Source organism: Hyaena hyaena, unplaced genomic scaffold (assembly GCF_003009895.1).
Source record: "Hyaena hyaena isolate Hyena2069 unplaced genomic scaffold, ASM300989v1 scaffold_183, whole genome shotgun sequence".
Classification (NCBI taxonomy): domain Eukaryota; kingdom Metazoa; phylum Chordata; class Mammalia; order Carnivora; family Hyaenidae; genus Hyaena; species Hyaena hyaena.
Window position 1 is genome coordinate 2,067,718 of NW_024080815.1, and position 23,862 is coordinate 2,091,579.

Consider the following 23,862-nt stretch of genomic DNA (forward strand, 5'->3'; position numbering starts at 1 on the left):
GGGGGGGAGGGGGGGATGGGCATAGAGGAGGGCACTTATGGGGATGAGCACTGAGTGTTATGTGGAAACTAATTTGACAATAAACTATTTGTAAAAAAGAAAAATGTGGGAGAACAAACATGAATGCTGGAGGAAGTAAAACATGCCAATGGGGCTGTGGCATAGAGCATATGGGGGAGACAGCCCTAGGCTGGAGGGATGGGCAGGGCAGGGCCCCAGGAGCCTCAGAGCCATGCTGGGAAATGTCCAGTGCAGGGGGACATGATCCACCTTATACCTTAAAAAGATCACTCTGACCGCAGGGAGGAAAAGAGGCTGGAGGAGGAAGGCAGGAGGGAGATCATTTGTTTGGAGGCTGTTGCAGAATCCAGGTGAGACAAGACAGTGGTCTAGACAAGGGCCATGGCCACAGGAAAAGAAAACAGGAGTCGATTTGAGAGCCCAACAGTGAGTCCACACCATTCCTTTTACCGAGCGCTCAGTGGGGTAGGAGGTGCAGCTGCCACGCTTGTGATCAGAACCACAGAAGATCCACTCACTCTAAGGTGAAAGGGTGAACCGACTCTCTGAGAAACAGGTCTTGTAATAAAAGAGCTTTGTTACCAATCATGTTCTGTGTTGTGTTGCTGAAACATGCCAAGTAATAGCCTCCATTCCGGTTGCAAAAGAATAATTACCCTGACTCTTTGTGTTGCCAATAACATATTCACAGTATTCTAGGCTTTCATTGCAAATCTCAACAAAGTGGATTGGAAATCAGCATGATCTCCAGAATGTACAGGTCATGGAAATGAAGGTACATAGCCTGAGGCCTTCCATGGCTTCCTCTCTTGCCTAAGCTTCGGTGCAGGTCAGACGGATCCTTGTCAGTACCAGCTGCATGGCCTTGGACAAGGGACAGCCTTTAGTCTCAATTTCCTCATTTGGAATTGGAGACAGTAACCACTACAACACAGGGTTATTCTGAAGAACCAGCTAATATAGTTTGTATAGTAATAGCTGAGCTGATGACATGCTTATTAAGTGCCAGGCATGTTCCTAAGTACTTTGTGTACAATCGCTTTAATCTCCTCAGTAACCTCATGAGAGAGATACTATTATAACCTCCATTTGAGAGGAGAAAACTGAAACACAATGAAATTGAGCGACTTACCCAAGGTCACACAGCTAGCATGCAACAGAGCCAGGATTTGATCCTAAGTAGTCTGGTTCCAAACCCTCGGCTCATAACCACCATGCTTTACTACCTACCCACATACACAGTCCAGTGTCTGGTATATGGTAGACACTCAGTGCAAACACTTGTTTCCTTTCCATGGGCCCTAAATTATATACTGAATGCAAGACAAATTCAGAAAGTGGAAAGGCGATCAATTGACTTCCAACTCTGACAGTTCATAGGGACCAACTGGTGTGAAATAGACAGGTAGAAGAGAAGGCATTCTCTTCCTAACACAGGGAATAATTCAGTGAAATCCAAAGTTGACCTCACAGTACACTTATCTTGATGAACACTGAGAAGTGTATAGAATTGTTGAATCATTATCTTGTACATCTGAAACTAATACAACACTGCATGTTAACTCTACTCAAATTAAAGAAAAGGAAAAACCAAAGTTGACCTTATCTTAGATGAAGACCTATGGTTGTTGATGGATACATGTTCTAAGTGTGAACATTATCTACTGAATTGCCTGGTTGACAGTACCTGACAAGTGATCACTGCTATCTGCCAAGAAATGATGATTATTCTCCCTCAGAAGCCTCATTCATCAGCTCTGGCCAGGTATTTCAGATTCATCCCACACTTATTAAGCATCAATCGTATGTTGATTGATTGACTGATAAAGTATCACCATCCATATATTGATTCAACAAGTGCTTACTAAGTATCTGTATGTACCAGGCCTTGTGTTAGTGCTAGGAATGAAAAATGAAGACACAGGTCTTCCATCAAGGAACACAGAGGTAAGGTGGCTTCCAGGTAAGCAGGAAGTTGTGATATCAAGAGCTTTCAGGGCTAGAGGAGGGAGAAGTTGGCTCTGCCCCATGAATTGACCAAAGACTCCACAGCAGAGAAGTCATGTGACCAGGATCTTGAGAGGTTACATTTTTTTCAGCTGGAGAAGGAGTGGCATTCTAAAATGACAAAACGATGTGCATGTTCCAGAACAGTGAAAGTTGAGCGTGGGTGGCATGTTTGTGGCAAGACCTCTGAGACACTGTCCCTTAGCACCCAGAATACAAGATCATCTTTCTTTATGTTTTGAAGTCAAACTGCATCAAATTCAAGCTCCTGGTCACCGATGTCAGTGAGAAGTTTCACAGGAGTACCTTCTTTGTATCTCCCTGTCTCTTGGGTTCTGTTAGAACTCAGGACCCAGGAAAGATGGACTAGGAGAAGGGTACCTGGCTCGCTCCCTCTGGTGATAACTAATCTGTGTCCAGGCCCATGTGGTCCATTTTAGGAGGATACCTCTGCTGGGAGTCTCTACTGCTTCCTCTAGGTCAAGCATTGCTGCAGAGACTGATACAAAGATTTTTGTAAATGTGTCTGTCAGGGGCGAGGAAACCCAGATCTTTGGTCACAAAATGCCTAGTCTCTTCTTTGCAGGAATGAAAGGAATGGGAAAAGAAGGTGCATTCATTCTTTGCTGGTACATCCACAGCAACAAGAAACAAGACACAAAATAATGGGTCAGTAACCTTCCCGCTATAGGAATGGAAATGAAGTAGAACTCACCTGCTCTGTAGACAGTCATCTGGAGAGACAAGATGAAGAGAGCTGGAGAGCTGGAGCTGTTCGTGCTCAGATTGAATGGTCGCCTGTGGTCTGGTTTAGTGGCTCAGAGTCAGGTCTGGGCACTGGTGAGTGACTCTGTGTCTTCTACAGGTGTGGCAGTGTGGTGGGAGTGTAGAGGTCCTGCCTTGCTCTCGGATTGCCCACATTGAACGAGCCCACAAGCCCTACACTGAGGACCTCACAGCCCATGTCCGCAGGAACGCCCTCAGGGTGGCTGAAGTCTGGATGGACGAATTTAAAAGCCATGTCTACATGGCATGGAACATACCCCAAGAGGTAGGAAGCCCCTGCAGGGATGGGGTTTTTGCGGGGGGAGGGAGGAGCTGGTGGGAAAACATACAAAAACAAAAAATATGGAACTAAACCCTCTCCTCATGGGTCAAACAGAGTCTTATTATCCATGGAAGAGTAGACTCTCAGCCCCAAAACGTGCTACATGTGAAAGAGGCTGACTATGAGGCACTAAGCCATGTCTTCTCCCACCTCTGTCCCTGATCAGCATGCTTAAGGGAAGACTTCTCTCCTGACCTCAGTATCCTCATTTTAAATGAGAATGTTGGACCAAGTGGCTCTAAGTTTACTTCATGTCTAGGTCCTCAGCCTCTCTGCTATACAACTATACAAGAAATTACCAAAATTCACAAAGTGCCCCTGAATCTCCCTGTAGACTATATTCAGGCTTCTTCATCGAACCTTTGACCAGAGCAATAAGGAATGTCTGCCGGCCTTTGGGATTTCTGGAACCACATGCATGGGGAAGGGGATATACTCTCACAGGACCCTCCGAGGAGAAGGGAACTGTTCTGGACTGTTTCTAATCTTCGCAGAATACCATCATTGTCTGCCACTGTCCTCTGTCCCTCGGATTACCTATACTTAAGAAGTGCCAGAGAAAAAGCAATGTTTCTCTAGTAGATTCAGCCTTGCCAGGTGTAGTATGGAAATGACCTTGGACCACTGAGTTGGGAGAACCCAACAGATGCCAGCCACGGGATTCCAACCTGCTTATGAGCCTGTCTGCCTGGAGATCATTGCTTATGTTGCACTGTTTATGTGAGACAGCTGTTGACTGCATGACCTCCTTCTTTCCCCTTGGGAAGCCTTTAAAAAGCTTCAGTTCTCTCTTCCTAATAGGGAAATGGTTGATTTTTTGCCTAATGTTTCCATATGAAGGCCCTGTGCCCTGATCTCTCCACCCAGCTAATGTTGCTCTGGTGGAGTGACTGAAAGTTACCATGGGCAGGAGCTTTTAGGCAGCCCCAATCACCTCCACCATCATGGGGTGGGGAGGCTGGGTTGGGTTGGGTTGGGTTGGGATTCCTACTCCCACGACCAGTGCCATTTCAGCAGTAGGGAGAAGAAAGCAGAGCCAAGAAGTACCAGCCGGAGTGTGAGCAACCTTAATGAACCAGCCCCAGGATTGCATCCATGACAGTGGGAGTGTTTCTAGGGAAACAGTGGTGCCTTCTGGACCCATCTGTGGCTGTGGGCGTTGGATTGCAGTCTTCTGGGGAGCATGCTGAGCCCCACTGTGGGTGTCCTCTGATAGCAAATGTTAAGAGCACTTGGAAATTCCCCCAGCAACTTAGCAGTCAGGTATCATAGATCCCCAGGCTCTTAGAGTCCTGTCCACACTCCTGCCCCCTTCTCCCTGTACCCAAAGCTGCAAACCTTTTAGCTCTCTCCCCTCATAATGACTGATAGATGTTGAAGTGGACAGTAAATCCAATGAATGGCAGAGAACCAAGAGAGAAAAGTAATTGCAAAATGATAAAACTCAGTGTGTGTCTGTGACTTCTTGGAGGGTAGTTCAAACCCAGTCAAATGGGTGGGATGAGACAGGAGTGAACTCAAGACAGACAGATAAGGGGCTCCTGGGTGGCTCAGGCAGTTAAGTATCCGACTGCAGCTCAGGTCATGATCTTGCTGTTTGTGTGTTGGAGCTCTACGTCAGGTTCTGTGCTGACAGTTCGGATCCTGGAGCCTGCTTAAATTCTGTGTCTCCCTCTCTTTCTCTGCCTGCCCCCCTCTCTCTCTCTCTCTCTCTATCTCTGTCTCTTTCTCTCTGTGTCTCTCTGTCTCTCTGTGTCTCTCTCTCAAAATCAAGCATTAAAAATTTTTTTTTAAAAAGGGAAAGGTAGATGAGAAGTGGGAGTGTCCAGGATAAAGCCTCAGATAGAGGAGGTCAGTGTGTTTAAAAATCTACCTCTTGACCCCCACTATTCCCTGCTTTGACCAAACTCTGTCTCCTACCCCTTCTGAGACTTCTGAAAGAGTCAACACTTTCCCCCTGCTCCATTCATATCCTTCTCAAGTCATATCCCAGTATTGCCCCAAAACTGCTTTTGACAAAGCATCTTAACTGCCTAATGGACATTTTAAAGTTATTAACCTACAGGATCCCACCTTTTCCTTGAAATTCTGTACTGCTTGGCTCCATGACTCCACACCCCAGAATATCCCCATCTCTCTCTGATGGCTCCTAATTCCCTTGTGGGCAACGCTTACCTCCCCTTGATGCTTAGGTGCACGCAGGCGTCCATCCTTGGCCAACTGCTCTCATTCTACGTCATCTCCCTGGTGGTCCCATCTGTTCCCGGGTCCTCCTACCACCTATCCGTTGACGGCTTCCTAACTAATATCTCTAACCCTGACTTCGCCTTTAGCTTCAGACCTACGGCTGCACATAGATCTCCTGGGTGCTCCCTCAGGCACTTTAAACTGGATCTGCCAAAAACAGAGAACATCTTTTACCCCCAAAGCTGTTCCTGTTCTTCCTCCCAATGCAGTTTAGGACGCCACCATCTGCCCTTATCTATGAGCTTGAAACCCAGCATCTTCCTCTGATCCTCCTTTCCCTTCGGCCCCATTCCCAGTCCACCCCCCCACTCTCCTGTCCTCTCCTACCTACCTCCCATCCGAGTTCAGCCCTTGTCTTTTCCTCTGCAAGAGCCTCTCTGACTGGTGTCCCTGGATCAAATCTTATCCTCTCAAGTCTATCCTCCACACTACCTAAAGTTATCTTAAAAACAAACAGAAAAACACACAGTGGGGCGCCTGGGTGGCTCAGTCAGTTAGGCATCCAACTTCAGTTCGTGTCATGATCTCGAAGTTCGTGGGTTTGAGCCCCGCATTGGGCTCTGTGTTGACAGCTCAGAGCCTACAGCCGTCTTTGGATTCTCTTTCTCTCTCTCTCTCTCTGCCCCTCTCTCTCTCTTTCAAAAATAATGAAACATTGGGATGCCTGGATGGCACAGTGGGTTGAGCATCTGACTTGGCTCGGGTCATGATCTCACAGTTCATGGGTTTGAGCCCCATGTCAGGCTCTGTGCTGACAGCTCAGAGCCTGCAGCCTGCTTCTGATTCTGTAGGTCTCTCTCTAGGCTTCTGCCCTGCTCATGCTCTGTCTCTCTCTCTCTCTCTCTCTCTCTCAGAAATAGACATTTAAAAAAATTAAAAAATAATAGTAAAACATTACAGTTTTTTTTTTTAAATTTTTTAATGTTTTATTTATTTCTAGGAGAGAGAGAGAGACAGCGTGAGCAGGGGAGGGTCAGAGAGAGAGGGAGTCACAGACTGAAGCAGACTCCAGGCTCTGAGCTGGCAGTCAGCACAGAGCCCGACGCGGGGCTCGAACCCACGAACCGCGAGATCATGACCTAAGCGAAAGTCGGCCGCTTAACCGACTAAGCCACCCAGGTGCCCCTACAGTTTTTTTTTAAAAAACTCACAGCGACCACATCATTGCCCTGCTAATCTTTAAAGGACTCTCCACTGTGCATGAGATCAGGCATAGAGCCCCCCACCCACCTGTAACCACCCTGCGCCCACTCTGCGTTATAGCTTCTGTAGACTGCACGGACAGTGAGAACTCCAGAGTTCCCCGTCTATTCCATGCTATTTCTTCTCTCTGTATGTTTGCTCATTTTGTCCCCTCTGCTTGGAACTCCCTACCCTCCGCCTCTTCCCCAGCCTCAACCCTTACCAATTCCCGTCCATCCTATTAGACTCAGTTCCAGTGACCCCTCCTCTAGAACTCAGCCTCAGTGAGAGAAAACGCCCCCTTTGCATGCATGTCTCTGTCATTGCACCACTGTCCTGTGGAAGAATGTTTTGTGTGAAAGTCTCTCTTGCACGCGTATGCGCACTCTCTCTATTAAACCAGGGGCTCCCAAATCTGTCTGAACATTAAAACCCCTTGTGCTCCAGCCCCAGAGATTATGACTTAATTGGTTTGGAAGGGGACCAGGGATCATTTTTTGGAAAGCTCTTCAGGGATTCTAATATCCATCCAGGGCAGAGAGCCACTGCATTAGACCACAGGCTTCCTGGGGACAGATTGTGTTCTTCATTTGTGTCACCATGCCTAGTACAAGGCAGGGCACATGATCAGAGCTTAGGAAACCTCGCCAATGCTTATTAACAAATGGATCTGCTGGCAGTGTGTGTAATTCCTTTCTTCCTTAGTCAGTGGCTCCTAAAAGCAGATCTGCAGACCAGGTGCAGCGGAATCACTTGAAGAGTTTTTGAAAATATTAATTCTGGGTTTCGTCCTTAGAGAGATTCTGAGGAGTAGGTATGGAGTGGTGCCAGAAACCGTTCGGATCTCTCTGGATGCTGGTTTGGGGCTGCCAGATTTGGTAATCCTAGTTTAGCTAGTCTTTAATTCACCTTGAGTGTCACCTCCTCCAGGAAGCCTTCTCTGATTGCTCACCTTCCCTCCCCACCATCCTGGCTGCAGTGAGATGGACTAAGTTCTCCTTCCTTTTCTGCTCTCCCTCAGCAATCTGTTCACGTCTGTGCTTCACACTGTGTAGAGTCTGTTTACTTGTCTGGACCTTCCTTTCAAGCAAAGTCTGTGCCTTCTTCCTCTTCAGATGCACAGTGCTTAGGACAGCACCAGGCACGTACTCAAGATGAGCCAGAAAGGAAAGAAGAGGGAGGAAGTGCAGATGCCATGTGCCCTGCGGGCCCTCTCCAAGAGCTTTCCTGGCTGCCCTTGCTGTGGTGCTGTGTCAAGACCTTCTGCTCAACCACAGCACACCTGTTAGCTGTTTAATTAACCTTTTGTCTCCGGCATCCCAGCTGTGGGTATAGAGCCAGACCCTACATCCCTGCCCAGGGGCTGCCTTGCAAACTAAAGTCCATATACATAAAGGCTTTGGTCAGTGCTCAGCAAACAGAAAAGCACCAGAGAAGTCTTAACTCTTGGTGTGGATGGTCTTGCCTCTGCCCTCTACATTCCCACCCCAGCTTTTTAGTGCCCTTGCTGGGCATTCATCCTGCCTGGGCACCTTCTATGCTGAGACCTCCCCCTGCCGGCTCCTTCAGCTGCTTCCTTACCACATTCAGTCCCGAGCTTTGGGATGACCAGAAAAGCCCCCCAGCTCTGGCATCCCTTCTGCTTTAATTGAAAATCCGTTTGTTTATCAACGAACAGGAAGTCAACCTGCAGCAAAGCATCAATATTCTCTTACACAGGGTTCAGGAACTCTAGATCCCTCCCCCTCTCGCTGCCCCCTCCCCCTTCCTCTTGCCCAAAGACTGGCTGAGTGCCAGGGATGACTCACCATGGTGAGCAGGTGATGGCCCTTCTCTAGGTTCAGCTGCAAGACCTTGTGTATGTGGCTGTCCACACGGGCGGGAATACCGGACAGCTTTTCGTGTGGCTGCATGTATTGGTTTCCAAGGGCCACCATAACAACTACCACAAATTGAGAGGCTTTGAACAACAGAAATTTATTCTCTCACAGTTCTGGAGGCCGGAAGCCCCAAATCAAGGTGCCGACAGTGCTGCGCTCCCTCTGAAACCTCTAGGGGAGGATACTTCCCCTCCTCCAGCTTCTGGTGGCTCCTGGCATATTCCTGGTCTTGTAAATGCATCACTCCAGTCTCTGCCTCTGTCTCCAGGTCTCTGTGTGTCCAACGCTCCCCGCCCCCCACTAATTTCTTAGGAAGGCACTGGTCATTGAATTTAGAGCTCATGCTAAATCCAGAATGATTTCATCTACAGATCTCCAGTGAATTCTGTCGGCAGTGATCCTACTGCCAAGTAAGATCACATCCGGAGGTTCTGGGGAGACACAACTTTCGCAAGGGACTCTGTTCCACCCACTGAGTATTTGGCAGAGGGGGAAGATACATTTATTGTTTTCTAAGAATAAGGGCCAAGGTAACCTTCTCCGAGAAAGTTTGCTTATTTCTCAGTGTCTTCCCCCGATCTGCAAACAGTTTGATGCAATTTACAGTAAATACGCTGTACAGACGTGCTGAACCATTAAAATGGAAAGGCAGAAGTCAACTAATAAACAGGAAGAGGAAAGGGGCACGAGGTCCAGAAATATAAGCTGAGCAAAGCTCTGATTCTTGAGTGTCCTAGAAGTTAAAGGAGGAATGAGCCCCTGAGGGGTATTTCTCCCACCTTCACTTAGATCATAAGGAGAGAGACCAACTTTCCCTTGACCCTGAATGTAGAAAGAAAGTTTTCCTGTGGGAACCGAGATTTTTAGGAAAGCACAGGGGCCTTCCAGAGACAGGGTCTTCCCGTGGCTCCCTGTAAAAGCTGAGACACAGTGCTAATTTGTTGGCATATAAAGGCAATTATAGCATGAAGGGGGAAGGCCTGGGTCCTCGCAAATAGCTTTGTGATATCAGGATAAGGTGCAGAGAAGTTTAAAGAGCTACTACTTAACAGGTTCCTTGGGATGGGGCTGGGGGTAGTGACAGGTTACATGTATTGCCAGTTTTATCTGAAATGCTCCCTAAATATTTTTTCAATCTAGTCTCATCAGTACAGTCTAGGCTCAGTGGTAGGTCCACAGAGATCAGTCTAAAATGCTTCCTGGATCCAGCAGAGAAAGGCCAAGTAGCAGTTGCTGGGAGGTTCTCTGTGCAGGAGCTGAGAAATAGGCAAATTATAGATGAGGTCATCGAGAAGACATTGCCCCTTAGCGGTCTGGAACCTAAACCTTCAGGTTCTAGTAGGTTCACACTTTTATATTACCTAAATTCTGGTGGGCAAAACAAATCTATTTCTTCTGTGTCTACACTGTGTTGTTATTTAAGTCTCCATGGTCGAATACCAAATACTTGTTCTGATCATATGCAGATTTGCGTGGCTGCCATTTTGTAATTTGTCTCAGACATTTCAGACTCAAACCCGAATCATTTCATTATGTTCCCAACCCCAGTAACTTGATCCCCAGAGCTGATTCTAGAAGCAGGGATTCATATGGCCAGCACACGAGCAGCAGTGTCAGTGGGAGAGAGCTGTATTTCCTGTCTCCCTCTCTCTCTACCCTGGACTAGTGTCTTATGAGATACCGCGTGCCCTCTCTGGTTCCTGGCTCTGTGGGATCATCCTCTGAGAGGCCACGGAGTCTCCACCTGATCCCAAGCTGGAGAGACTCCTCGCCATCTTCTGCTGTGACATCAACGCTTTCTCCACTGATTCTGTGCCCTGTTCAAAGGCCAGTGTTCAGGCCCAAGGACTCTGTTCTCCCCTCTGCTCTGAGACCACAAGAAATATGGGGGCCTCTCTCAATCTCTCTCTCTCTCTCTCACTCAAGGACACTTCCATGTCTCCATTACCACTCCTTGCCGGCTGTACCTCGATGCCGCAGGGACCACCACTCTCATATACCTGGGAAGTGAGACACCCAAGTCCTCTCTACACTAAGACCCCTGAGCTAAGAGAGAGTCTGCTTCTCCCACAAGGACCTGATCTTAGGAGATAGGAGGGCAGACTCTTCCAGATGCACAGCATAGTTTACAAGTGCAAACTCCAGATCCGGCTTGATTGGGTGCAAATCTCAGCTCCACCATTTATCAGCTGTAGGACTCTGGGCAACGGTCCCTGAACCTCTTTGCCTCAACTCCTCATCTATGAAACAGTGCTATCCTATAGGTTTAAGTGGGCCACTATATATACATATAAGCATAAGTGCGGGTCTCATGCAGAACAGAGCCTACCACATTGGAAACATTACAGAAGGCCTTGCTGCTGCAATTATTAGGAATGGTATTATTAGGAAAAGCTTCCACGCTTTCCCCACCGCTTCTTCCCCCCACAGCTGAGAACCTCTCATCTTCTAGCATAAGGTAGAGAAAACCTTACTCCAATTGTGTACTCCAGCTTCTTTCACTTACCCCTGGACCACAGCTTTTTTTTTTTGTTCCATTTATTTTCTATGGCCTTTGAGGACGGTCCCCATCAGTGCTGACCTCACGTTTCAGTGTCCACATGGGGACAGTCATGAGGCTAAGGACATGCAGGAAAATGAAGGAGTCAAGGTCCCACGTCCTCCCTTCACTAACCAGTCTCCAGGAACCTTGGCTGGGAGGTCTGGGGAGAAGCCATTTCCTGGTGGTGGCTCTATCTCTGCATTTGCAAATCTGCGCAGGACTCTGGAATCGACATTGGGGACATCACCGCAAGGAAGGCCCTGAGGAAACAGCTGCAGTGCAAGACCTTCCGGTGGTACCTGGTCAGCGTGTACCCAGAGATGAGGATGTACTCGGACATCATTGCCTATGGGGTGGTAAGGACCTGCTCCTCAGGGTTCACTCAGACACAGAGAGGAAGGCCAGAAAGAGCTATAGAGTAAGGGGAAAGTGGAGGAAGAGCCTCCCGTTTCCCATGTGGGACCTCTGATAGACCACTGGATGAGAGGCAACTTTTGCTTTCACAGCCCGAACCTCTCTGTTCCCTTGAGGGGTCCTTAGTCTCTCCTTTAGAATTTCAAGCAATTTAGCTCCAGTCCCAAACCTGCATGTGCTACTTGATAAAACAAAAACCTGCAGTTAGGTTAAGATCACAAGGTAACATACCAAACACCCACTGTTTCCCAAACATGGGTGCCTCAGGGTCTAGCAACCAGCCTGTGTGCCTCCCTCACCTAAGCGGCTTATGCTTTCCGCTCACACACACAGCCTCCAGGAAAAGAGTTCTGGAACACAGCATTCCTGAGCTCACTGTGCTTTGAGGGAGGTTTTCGTACCCCCTGTTGATTGGCACAGAGCAGTTATCCCTATGGAAGGCAGAGCACAGGTTTGGATCTAGACAGATCTGGTTTGGATCCAAACCAATCTTGACCAAGCCACTTCTCAGTCAAGGGTCTTAACATCTATGGGCCTCGGTTTCTTCCTATGTTAAATGGAGCAAAATAATGCTGTACTCCTAGAATAGAAAAATGTCTCAGTTATATAAATGTCTTCTATATCCTAACGATTTGTATTTTCTAAGGTTAAAATACTTTGAATAGGGTAAATTCTACCATTATCCCAATGTTTCCAGGACCATTCAACTCAAGATGTTTTCAATGATACCTGATTTTTCTCTTTTTTTGATATATCACTTGGCCTTGCTTTCTGAACATATAGAGCTTTTCTGCTGACAGTTACAAGCCCTCAAAACTACATAGATTGCCCACCACCATGTTACGGGATGGAGGGGGAGACAGAAAGGCAAAGTGACCTTCCCACGTTCACATAGGTCATCAACAGAGAAACTGAGTCTAAAACAGCAGCTTCTGATATCACTCTGCTCCCTCCCTTTGGAGAGTACCCCCTTAGAGCTTTTTTATATCCTAGGATGAAACTCAGAGGAAGAACTGTGACATCTCCTTGGATAAGCTGTAGTCAGAACTGAGTTCAAGGCCTGCCTCAGCGGGAATATAGTGGGCATAGCATCTGCTTGGGTGGTGCGGGGGCAGAGAAGAATGCTTGCTGAGGATTGGCCTCCATGTTCTCTGTGGGCCTCCCAACTCTGACATCCTAGAATTCTAAAAGACACAGAGCATGGGTCCCAAATTCCCCTCCACCATCCCCCATCAGACTTTTGTTGTCCAGCAGACCAGCCTGTAGGAGGAAGCCATATCCTCCCACAAGGGTTTCCATGGCATGGTTGATGACATGTCCTGAGAAAAATCACTCAGTGACCCCTTTGCCTTCCACTTCTCAGGCTGGTGTAACTTGGGTGCCAGAAAACTTGTCATCTGAGGCTCCAGATCCTCTTGTTCCCATGGAAACACACTGGACTATGAAGTGCCCATCAACCCCATCAATCTCCCCAGGGCCATATTGAGGACACAGCTGTTACTGTGCCCCACACGCTGCCCATAGCAAGTTGTGTATGATGCTTGGCCATGGTCGGACCCAATCCAAAATGGATGGTTTTGCTACTGCGGCTCTTCAGAAACTATTGGTCGCAAACCCCTGTGAGCTAGGGTCAGCTTCCGGATTCATGTTCTCACCAAGCTGTCAGCTATAGCTGAATGGTATTAGCCAAACAGTATTAGCCACAGTAGGAAAGCAACAGTGGAGGTTTCTGTACACAGCCATTGCAGTTCTGGGTCTTGGCCAAAGGCATTCTTGTCTTCCAACCAAAAGAGTCTCATCCTAATGAAACGTACAGCAGGTTTACCATGTAGCCCTCTCACCACCACACCCAGAAATCTTTAGCTGCTCCAATAGTAAGTGGCATATACAGGGTTGTGATCTGGATATGTCTGAGTCCATAGTTAGCGCTGCTTTTACTCTGAAATGCTGAAAAGCCATTCTCTAATCATCCCAAAGGACTGAGCAGTGCTAGCCATCTCTGGGGCTGGCGGAGGTCTCTGCCCCCCTGCATGTACATCTGCCAGCCCTGCTCAGGGCCCAGCCAGCCTCCCCTCCCTTCTGGCCCCTCCACAGCCAGGGCTCTGACAGAGCAGAGACTTGCTTCCTTGGCAAGGAGCATAATGAACTCTTAATGGGGGCAACAGGGTGAAGATGGGCAAAGCAGGATGCAGCCGCAGGAGGATTTGCTGAGGCTGAATCATTCTTCCTGGTGATTATTTTTATTCTGAAATGCAGACACCAGATGTCTTCTTGGGGGTAGAGTTTCTTTTTGCTTTATCCATTCTAACTTACAACAAACTATATTGCTCAGGTCAAATAGCCTCCTGGGACTCTCAGTGGGGCCAGGATCAAGTCTCTAACAGAGCACATGAATCCACTCACAGGTCCCATTGATGGCTCCTGCAGGCAGAAGGGCTTGTGGGCCCCATTGTGTGGGCACGGGTTTCCCACGGATCATGAGGCTTCGTGTCCAAGAGCTGGGGTCTTTGGATTCATCCCAGCTCTAGTGCTGACAGTGGAGATGGAACAGCATCTGGAAACAGCCATGCCTGGCTCCTGCGTGTTAGCTTTGACACTTACCCTGTGTAACCGTGACAGGTTACAAAACCTTAAAAGTTGTAGTCACACCGTCTGATGGGGCATTTTTCAGTCTCAGGGCTATCGCCGGCTGCATGAGGAAAGGAATTTTACACTTGTCCACTTGCCAGAGTCATTCATTTGAGAATGCCATCCATTTGTTCATTTCCTTCATTCATTCATTTATTCCACATGGATTTACTGTCTGCTATGTGCCAGGACTGGCCCATGTCACAGACCATGAGAAAGACAGAGCCCTAGTCCGGTCAGGCAGGGGAGACGGGCATGTGAAGCGGTGGCAAGAATACAGCACACTCAGTGCTACAGTAAGAGAAATGGAGGTGGTGGCGAAGCATAGGGCCATGGCCTTACACCCAGACGTGAGTCAGGGAAGACTTCCAGAGTGAGAATGTGAGAATGGAATCTCAGAGAATCTGAGAATGGAAGGAGGAAGAGGATTTTGTCAGACAAAGCAAAGGCCAAAGTAGAGATGCCATGGGGAAGGATCCATGCAATGGAAATCGCGTCACAGACGGCGAGGTGAGGCAAACCTTCCTACGCCACAGTTCCTCACCGTTAAAAGAGATCATATGACTGACCTTGCCGGGTCAGTCTGAGCATTCAGGGAGATAATAACACATGGCAAGCACTTCACAGGTAGCTGGCACATCGATGCAGCCATAAAAGCTAGTTTCCTTGAATGGCTTTCAGGAAGGTTATAGCGGTGATAATAGTAGCTAACAATTATTGCACATTTACCAGCCCCCGTGCTACGTACTTGTAGGTCTGGTTTCATTTAACCCTCATAACAACCCTATGAGGTAGGCACTATTAGTATCCCTGTTTTAGAGAGAAGAAAACAGACAAGAAGGAGTAATGTTCTTTGTCCAAGACCACACAGCTGGAGTCAGGATTCCATCCTAGCCTGTCTCTCCCAACAGCATCAACAGACCACCTGCTTGACGGGGGAGGAACGACACAGAGCTGGGGGTACTTTATTGAAAGGCACCACCTACCTACTCACCCAGGAGATGGCTTTGAGAACCTAGCAGAAAGCCAAGTCTGACATCAGGGCTCCTTGGACCTTTCTCTTCGTGACAGCAGTTAGCGAGTCTCACTAATGGATTACAGTTCTCAGCTTTAGATGTGACACCCACCTCTCCGTGGGCTGTGGGAGAAGTCCAGAGAGTGTTTACATATGCTCCCTCACACAGGCAAGCCAAATAGCTGTTTTATAAAAGAGGATTTTTTGCATAGAGGTTTCTGGGGCCTCTGCCTAGGGAGCTGGCACACATTTATACTTCTTCAGAACATTCAAACTGCAAGTTTGGGACAGAGATGCCTTCACCCAGTAGAGGAGGGGAAGCTCGAGAGAAAAGAATTGGACTCTGTTCCTTGTCCCCTGTCAAGAACAGGGGATGCATAGAGCATATATGTGCCTCCGGTTATTCCATTTTGCACCCCTTAATTGGGTGCACTGCATTCCTGCCACAAGTCATCAAGACCATGAAGGCTCAGCCCCTGTCAGTCTCTGGCCTTGTTGGATAGAGGACCCACCTGTGTGGCCCATTGCCCTGGGCAATTCTTCCCTGAATTCCAATACCCATTTTCTGTTCTAAACAGGGTGTTTCGATTGATAACACTATGTATCAGCTAGCCCAAGTTAAGGTGGCCGACGATACCACAAACTCTCTTACGGACACAGGAAGTAAAGTATAGCTGGACATGGGCACCCGAGTCCAGAAGCCACTAAAGCCATAGCAGGGACAGAACTTCTCTAATCCTGTCCCATGCTTCATCTCTTCCTTGGCCACCCTGGATATCTCAGCTTACATATGGCCTGACAGATCCCCCACACCCAGTCTAAATGGCTTCACAGTTCTTGTGACCATCACCCATTGACCACACTGACTCTCTCATCTAGAGTTCTAGGACAGAATAAGAGGAGGAGATGGTTACATTCCAGAAAGAGGATAGAGAAGAGAGAGAGAAAGAGAATTATTAACTCATTCTAAACTGCGTGTTGGTGCGCACCGTGGTCTACTCAGCTGTAGCTAGTGAGCAGGGCCATGTGGACCATAACCTTTCCTTTCCAGGGGTGGGAATGGACATATGCCAGAGAGGAACATTGAATATTAGCTTTCTTACCTGACATGGTAAGACATTGGTCGATGGTACCCAGGCATTGGTTCTGTTGATTGCTATGTGCCTATAGGGGAGGATAGGAGATACCTCTCCCTTCCCCTGCCCCCACCTTGGGCCTCTTATTTGCCCCTTATCCACCTGCCTGACCTCCCACTCTGGAGAATCATCATCTGGGCACCACTGGGGCCAAGCCAGAGACACTGCTGGACCTGCAGGAGGCAGAGAGGACCCAGAGGACATCTCAGGCCCGAGGGAAGCTCACGTGTTGCCCACTTTCCCCAACCTTCCAGAGCAAAGACTTCTAACCAGGGACTACTGAAAGCCGTTGTGCCACCCCTGTGGAAGTGGACAGGGTGAAGAACCTGGCACCATGTTGTGTGTGTGCGTGTAGGGGTATCTTTGATTTCCATGTAGACTGTCTCAGCTTGTTGTTTAACAACATAAAAATGCTTCTCCTACACAGGAGACTGGTTTTCCCTCGGCACCTTCATGCAAGGCGAAAACTGGTGTTTGTTGCTTCCCATAATATTCAAGGGGCCGTGGTGTGATTATGGAAATGGAACCTGTCTCCATGGAATGCTGGCTTCTCCTGACTTAACGCATTTGTTTCTCTGTTCCTCTCTCCTTGGTGTGGCCACCTCTCCTCTGGTGCCCAGCTGCAGAACTCTCTGAAGACCGATCTGTGTCTTGATCAGGGTCCAGACACAGAGAATGTTCCCATCGTGTACATCTGCCATGGGATGACGCCACAGGTGAGTTTCCTGAGAGAGATCCTGCTGGGGATGTGCCCACGTATGTCCAGTGTGGGGAAGGTACCCAAGTCATGTCATGGCTACTGTGGGCCCAGGGCTTCCAGGGCTTTTCATTAGGAGTATGCTTATGAGCAAAAGAGAAGAGTCACACTTGCCTTGCCTGGAAGGAGGCAGGGGGAAGCAGATGCTGGGATGCCTGGATCCCCTGGGGTAGGGACCAAAGAAGATGATAAATTTTTAAAGGGGCATGCCTGACTTATTTGGGGAGGCTATGGGTAAATCACAGCCCTGGCTCTGGCAGCCATGCCCTTCCCAAGTTCCCTGACATCTCAGATTCCCTTCAGAGAGCCATTTCATGGTCTGGGCTCTGCCCTTTAGTAGATCACAGCTGGAGCCAAAATGTATAGCCATGAGAACTTTTCTAGCTCCTAGGACCTTCTCCTGGTGGAGAATGAGGGGACACTACCAGGGAAATAAGTTATTCTAGGAAAAATTAGCCAGTCATAGCCTAAGATCCAGATATCCAAAGAGGATGCTGAAACACACGCATGAGAAATGGCTTATTCAATGAAGTGCAATCGACAGCCATTTTCCATGGATGCCACAGACTGATTGGTTCTGATCTGATGCTTTTAGAGTTTACTTATCTTACCTCCAGAAGAGCGTGATGATTTTTTTAAAAAGATGGCATAGAAGATATGTATATGTGTGCAATTATAGTGAGTGTTTAAAAGAGTTGTTACCCACCTACACATACAACTGAGGGCTATCAGGATGTGTGTGTCACCCAGTGTACTGTGCTGAGACTTCCCAGCAACTGTCCGCTGTGACCTCCACCAGCTCATCTTTTTTGGGGGCCAAGCTCCTGGGACATCAGTCACTGGTCAGTTGTAAGTCAGCAGGTCACACTCTCCCCACCCCACACAGTACAGCAGCCCATTCCCCATTCTTACAATGCCATGATATTTTTCACGGATGACTATTTTTAATGTAAACTTTTATGGATGTAACATATGTACAAAAAGTAGCCAATCATAAGCGTATAAATTAGTAAGTTTTCAGAGCAAACTCACCAATATAACCAGCCCCCAGATCAAGAAAAAGGGCATTATTGCCCGATTTTGAATTTTATATCGATAGGATGCTAGGGTGTATGCTTTCTCGTGTTGGCTTCTGTCTTTCATCATCACATTTTGAAGTTCCTCTGTGCTGCTATGTGTAGTTGTAATTTTTATTACTGTGTAATTTTCCATTTTATGAAGTGGCTGATGGACACCTGGGAAGTTGCCAGTTTGAGAGGATCATGAATACTGCTACTATGAACATCCTTGTTCATGTATTTTGGTGCACATATGCACTCATTTCTTTTGGATTTATACCTACAAGTCCAATCACTGAGTCATAGGGTTGACGTGTGTTTACTTGTAGCAGAGACTGCCTATATTGGTCGGCTGGGGCTGCTGTAACAAAATGTCACGGGACTTTATTTTCTCAGTTCTGGTGGCTGGGAAGTTCAAGACCAAAGTGTTGGCTGATGTGGTTTCTGGTGAGGGCTCCTTCTGGCTTGCAGATGGTTACCTTCTCTCTGTGTCCTCACATAGCAAGAACGAGAGAATGAGTGAGCTCTCTGGTGTCTCTTCTTGAAGGGACGCTCATCCCATTGGATCAGGGCTTGACACTTATGACCCCATTTAACCTCAACTTGAAGATTTGGAAAATTCTTAGCCTGTCCATATTGCAAACAAAGGAGAAAGCGTGCTCTGAAGAGAACCCAGAGTGTAACTGAACAACCATTTGATTGAAATCATGGTAGAACTCGTGGACTCAATCAGCTTTGTGGCAGCAGAAGCCAGAAATAGAGATGAGCTTATACTAGCAGAGACACCAGCAGCCTCCACTAGAGAGAGCACAGGACAGAATGAAGGCAGGCCAGTGGCTTCTTGTATTTCACAAGGCAGGAGCACAGAGCTGTTCCACTGTGAACATGTGCTCTTCTTCAAGAAAAGAAGATAGATGCTGAAGGCCAGCCCCACCAACAGACCCAGGGACAAGGCTGTCTCCTCAAAGGGAAGGCCTGCCTCTCTGGTTTCAGTGGGCCAGGATGACCCTGCCCAGTGCCTCAGGGGTGGGGTCAAAGCAACTAGCAGCTTGGACAGGCCCACCCCAGAGGTCCAAAGGGTCAGGCAACTCCACAGACCCATGGGGGTGATCCCACCCCAGTGGGCCTACAGGGCAGAGCATCAAGACAAAAGGATTCTTCTCAAGGCTGGAGATTAAATGGAATTGGCCTTGCTGGGTTTTGGACTCGTTTGGGACCCCATCACCTCTTCCTTCCAGTTTCCCCCTTCTGGAACGCACTCATCTAGCCTGTGTTTATCTGGCCATAATATTTTGGAAGCACTAACTTATGATTTCACAGGCTCTCAGCTGGAGAGAAGTTTTGCCTCAGAATAAATCACACCTTGAGCCTCACACACATGTCATTTTGATGATATTTGGATGATATTTGGGCTCAAGTTGATGCTGGAATGACTTAAGAGTTCAGGGGCTGTTGGGACGAAATGAATGCATTTTGCATGGGAGAAGGAAATGAACTTGAGGGGGCCCGGGGCAGAATGCTATGGACTGAATGGTGTCACCCCAAAATTCATATGTTGAAGCACTAACCCTGACAGTATTTGGAGTAAGGAAGCAGTTAAGGTCAGAAAAGTTATTAAGGTGAATCCATGATCTGATAGAATTAGTGTCCTTGTAAGAAGAGACACTACAGAACTCAAGTTTCTCACTCGCTCTCTCCATCTTTCTGTCTCTTCCATGTGACAACACAGCGAGAAGGTGGTTAGCAAGCTAGCAAAAGAGCATTCCCTGAAACCTGAATGCACGAGCCCCTAGATCTTGGACTTCCCAGCCTCCAAAACTGTGGGGAAAGGACTTTCTGTTGTTTAAGCCACCCAGCCGGTGATACTTTGTTGTGGCAACCCAAGCCAACCAATATACGGTCGAACAGATTTCCAGATTGATTAGATCGATTTTTACTCACACCAACCACATTTTAGCATTCTACTGGTTCCACATCCTTGCCAACACTTGGTATTATCTGTCTTTTTAAATTATGGACATTGGGGCAGGTATATAGTAATATCACACCGTGGTTTTAATTTTCATCCCTCTGATTATTATTGCAGTTGGGCACCAGAGTTTTCAGCTCAGAAAGTCCCCAGGTTGTTCTTGAGTATGGGCCCAGGTGACCAGGTCACAAGTGGTTTGGTCTTTTTGTCCATTCCTTGCCTGCTTTTTAATACATGCAGTGCAGCAGACAATGAATGAACTTGCTTTTAACAAGTCTAGGTAGATTGTTGCTTATCTGGATCATCGGACAAATTTCCTCTGGAGGATGGTAGAGGTTAGTTGGGCCAAGGCTGTTGGTCTATTAGCTGCTGCTGATTGAATATGGGGCAGTCTGTGTTGTGGTTAAGAGCGTGGGTCCTGGAATCAGATCGTCTGTGTCCAGATACCAGCTCTGACGCTCTCTAGTTATGCTTCTAAATGGGCAAGTTTTTAAATATGGGCCTATTGTGTTTTCTGTAAAATATAGATTCATAATAACATATACCGTGAAGGTTGTTGTAAAGATTTAACACATGTGAAGTATTTAAAATAATGCCTGCCATGTATTAAGTGCTCAATAATTATTAGCTATCAATATTGCTATAGCGCTATACTATTACTATTGCTCATTAAGTGTTGCTCAGTATCAATACCCTCAGTATTCTAACTGTAGCCCACACTGGACTGACTTTCCTTGACCTCGTGGGTCATATGCTATGGATTTCTGCCCTGGTCAAAGTGTACCCGTAGACTAATGGAGCGTCACTGAGTTTCTGTGGCAACAAAAATACAGTGGAGTAATGGAAAGGAGGGTGGCGGGCTTCAGGAATCCTGACATCTTGGTCTTGCCACACATTTGTAATGTCACCTTAACCCTCTCTGGGCCTTTATTTTGTTTTACCCTTTTATTGAGATATGGTTGTATACTAAAGTACACACGTCTGAAGGGTTCGGTTAGTGAATTTCCACATTTGCAGGCAACTGTGTAAACACCATCCAGATTGTGCCACTGGGCTTTCCTCCTTCCTCCACTTGATCAATACTCTACTCAAAGATAGTGGTCCCTAGCACCATTGATTCCTCTCATCTGGGCAGGTCTTCTTCTCTGCAGAGGAGGAACCTGGGCTGGCCAGCTCCTGGCCCAGCTCTCCCAGCTCTATCTATGTACCTCCAATTCCCCCATTCTGAAATTCATTGGGCCTGAGAAGCTATGAGTTCATTCTGGGCTTGCCAGGAAGCCTGGGAGTTGCCTTCCCTTGGTGCTTTACGAATCCGTTCCTTGATAGAGAGCTGAAGCAAGTTGTAAAGATGTGGGTCCCCTTCCCCGTTCCTATACTGGGCTCTATGGTAAACACAGGGGCCCAGTTACCTTCTCCCACTAGGCCTACAGCTGTTAGTGCCCAGAGGTAAGGAGACTGGAGACTAACCTCAGATCATTTCCCGGAACAGGGTGGTAGGGGACCCTGCTGTGGCAGGAGTTTGTGAAGTCTGGCCTGTACCATGAGCCCAAGAGGATGGGGTCCTCCTGGAGATGGGCTTTGTGTCCTTGGTGAAGTTCCTCCATCCCCCAGAGAGAGAGGTGTGGGTGATAAGTGGTGGGTGGTAAGACAGGGCTGCTGACTGGCAAGCCTTCCCAAAGGTATCCACTAGCCCTTAAAAAACTTCACTGGCTCCTGGAGGGGGAGGAGAAAAGGAGGAGCTCAGGGCTATCACCTTAGCATGAGGTCAGGGGACGCCTCATGAGGGCACTATGGACAAAAACAGGCCCTGAGGATTCTCTGAATCTCCTAGACTTGGTCCAAATCAGACCCTCAATATGTATTTCCAGGGACACTTCTCCCCCCGACTGGCAGATTTTGGCAAAATCTCTTATTACCATGGCCACAGAGGCCATGGAGAAACCACGGAAGTTCACATATGCACAGATGGGACTGCCACATACACTTGTGCAGGTGGTACTCTGAACAACTCCGGGGGAAGGATGTGGTACCTCACATTGCTGTCTGGGGAGTAGAGATCAGCCCAAGGTTACAGTCTTTCTAGACTCTGCTAGGAGTTCCTTCCTTGATAGGAAGCTTGAAAATGCTGCAAGACAAATGATGAGGCAATGTATAGTCTGGGTTTGAATCCCAGACAGACCACTTGCCAATTGGGTTCCTTGAATAGGTGTCAAAATGTCATTGTGCCTCAATTGCCTCACCTATAAAACAGAGATTATAGTAGTACCTCCCTTCAAGGTTGTTGTAAGAATCAATCAATGTACATAAAGCATTAACACGACAAACCTGGTACACGTCATTGCTTACTAGATATTGGCTATTATTATTACAAGATTGGTAAAGAAACTCAAGACTGTGTCCTTGAGAATGGAAATTGTTTAGCCTGCAGAGGAACAGATCTAAGAGGGACCTGTAAACTTCCAAAATTATAAAGGCACATATTTTTGTCTCAATATATGGAAACTCTTCCCAGTCATTGGCTCTGACAATACTGTGACCTCACCATCATCAGAGATGCCCAGGCCAACGTGGTGGGCTCCAGGAGCATCATGAAAGGTGCCTAAATCATGTAGATGCTTAAGCTAAGAAAAACCGAAGGGCACTCCCACCCTAGAATTCTATGACATTTTAATTCATTACATTTTTTTTCCTTCTGATATCAGTGAGAGTCCAGCCTGTACCAGATTGTGTTCTTGGCCCTGGGAAACAGTCATGAACCAGATGGAAGGCACTGCCCTCATTAAGTCCCCATTCTAGGGCTGGAGACAGACTGTTCTAGATTTTTTTAATCCTCAAGTCTTCACCACAACCAGGGCTTGAACTCTTCTCTCTCCTAAGAATTACCTATGTGGCCAGAGTTGAGCTGTGTGGCTTGGATTTCGTCCAAGCATGGCCAAGAATGGTGAAGGAGGAAGACAAAGTTCAGGAAGACAGGACAGAAAGCTGGTCCAGTTTATCCTGCCAACCTTCAGAGTCACTTCCCGCCCTTTCTTTATCCTGCCAACCTTCAGAGTCACTTCCCGCCCTTCCTTTATCCTGCCAACCTTCAGAGTCACTTCCCGTCCTTCCTTCTTTCAGATTTCTAAGTTATTCCATTTGGGGTTTTAAAACCAAGAAGAATCTGTATCAGCCAGGTCAGAAACAATCTTCCAACCTCATTGCCATTAACCAGACAAGTTTATTTTGTCAATTCAAAAAAGCATAACAGGATTCTTAAATCAAAATGAACATGTGACAGAAACTTATTTGATTCCTTAATCAGGGAGCCAGTAAGCAGGGTAAGCAGTTCCAGAGAGCATTTGAGGAGCTCGGGATCTGTAGGCATTTCCTAAAGAAGAAGATTAGAATAAGATTGCTAGATTAGATACAAAAGCGGTTAATGTCCTATAGGGAAATATCACAGCCTTTAGTGTGATCTTTACTACCCAGGCAGAAATCAGGAAGTTACCATTTAACTTGATCGTGGCTGGCTACTAATCAAAAGGGTAAATAGCCAAGTCAAGCACAGGTACGTTCTCTTGGAAAATTGCATGCCTTTGGGTGGGCTTGTTAGTGCCCCAGTGGAATATTGAAAGGACTGACCACTTCTCCCATTTTGCCTTATTTCCAGGTTGTTGACATTTCTCTTACTCTGTTCCCAAAGCTGGCTAAAGGCAGAGTGCCTCTTCAGGCCATTAGTGACTCCGATACCCCTGTGGATGCACTGTTTGACCATGTGGCCTTGCCCCTCTATTATTTCCTAAGGCAGCCGTCACAAAGGACCACAGGCTGGGTGCCTTCAACAACAGAAATGTATTGTCTCACAGTTCTGGAAGCTAGAAGTCCAAGACCAAGGCTTTGGCAGAGCTGTGCTCCCCCC

The 23,862-nt window shown here is 47.4% G+C and overlaps 1 protein-coding gene across 1 annotated transcript in view; it reads left to right on the forward strand.

Moving 5' to 3' along the window:
• GALNT18 (polypeptide N-acetylgalactosaminyltransferase 18) overlaps positions 1-23,862 on the forward strand; it is a 355,085-nt gene that overhangs the window by 293,115 nt on the left and 38,108 nt on the right. Inside the window, exons 7-9 of the mRNA XM_039240915.1 lie at positions 2,894-3,079; positions 11,206-11,343; positions 16,801-16,896. Coding sequence (XP_039096846.1) covers positions 2,894-3,079; positions 11,206-11,343; positions 16,801-16,896 — 420 coding nt within the window. The remainder of the gene's footprint in view (positions 1-2,893; positions 3,080-11,205; positions 11,344-16,800; positions 16,897-23,862) is intronic.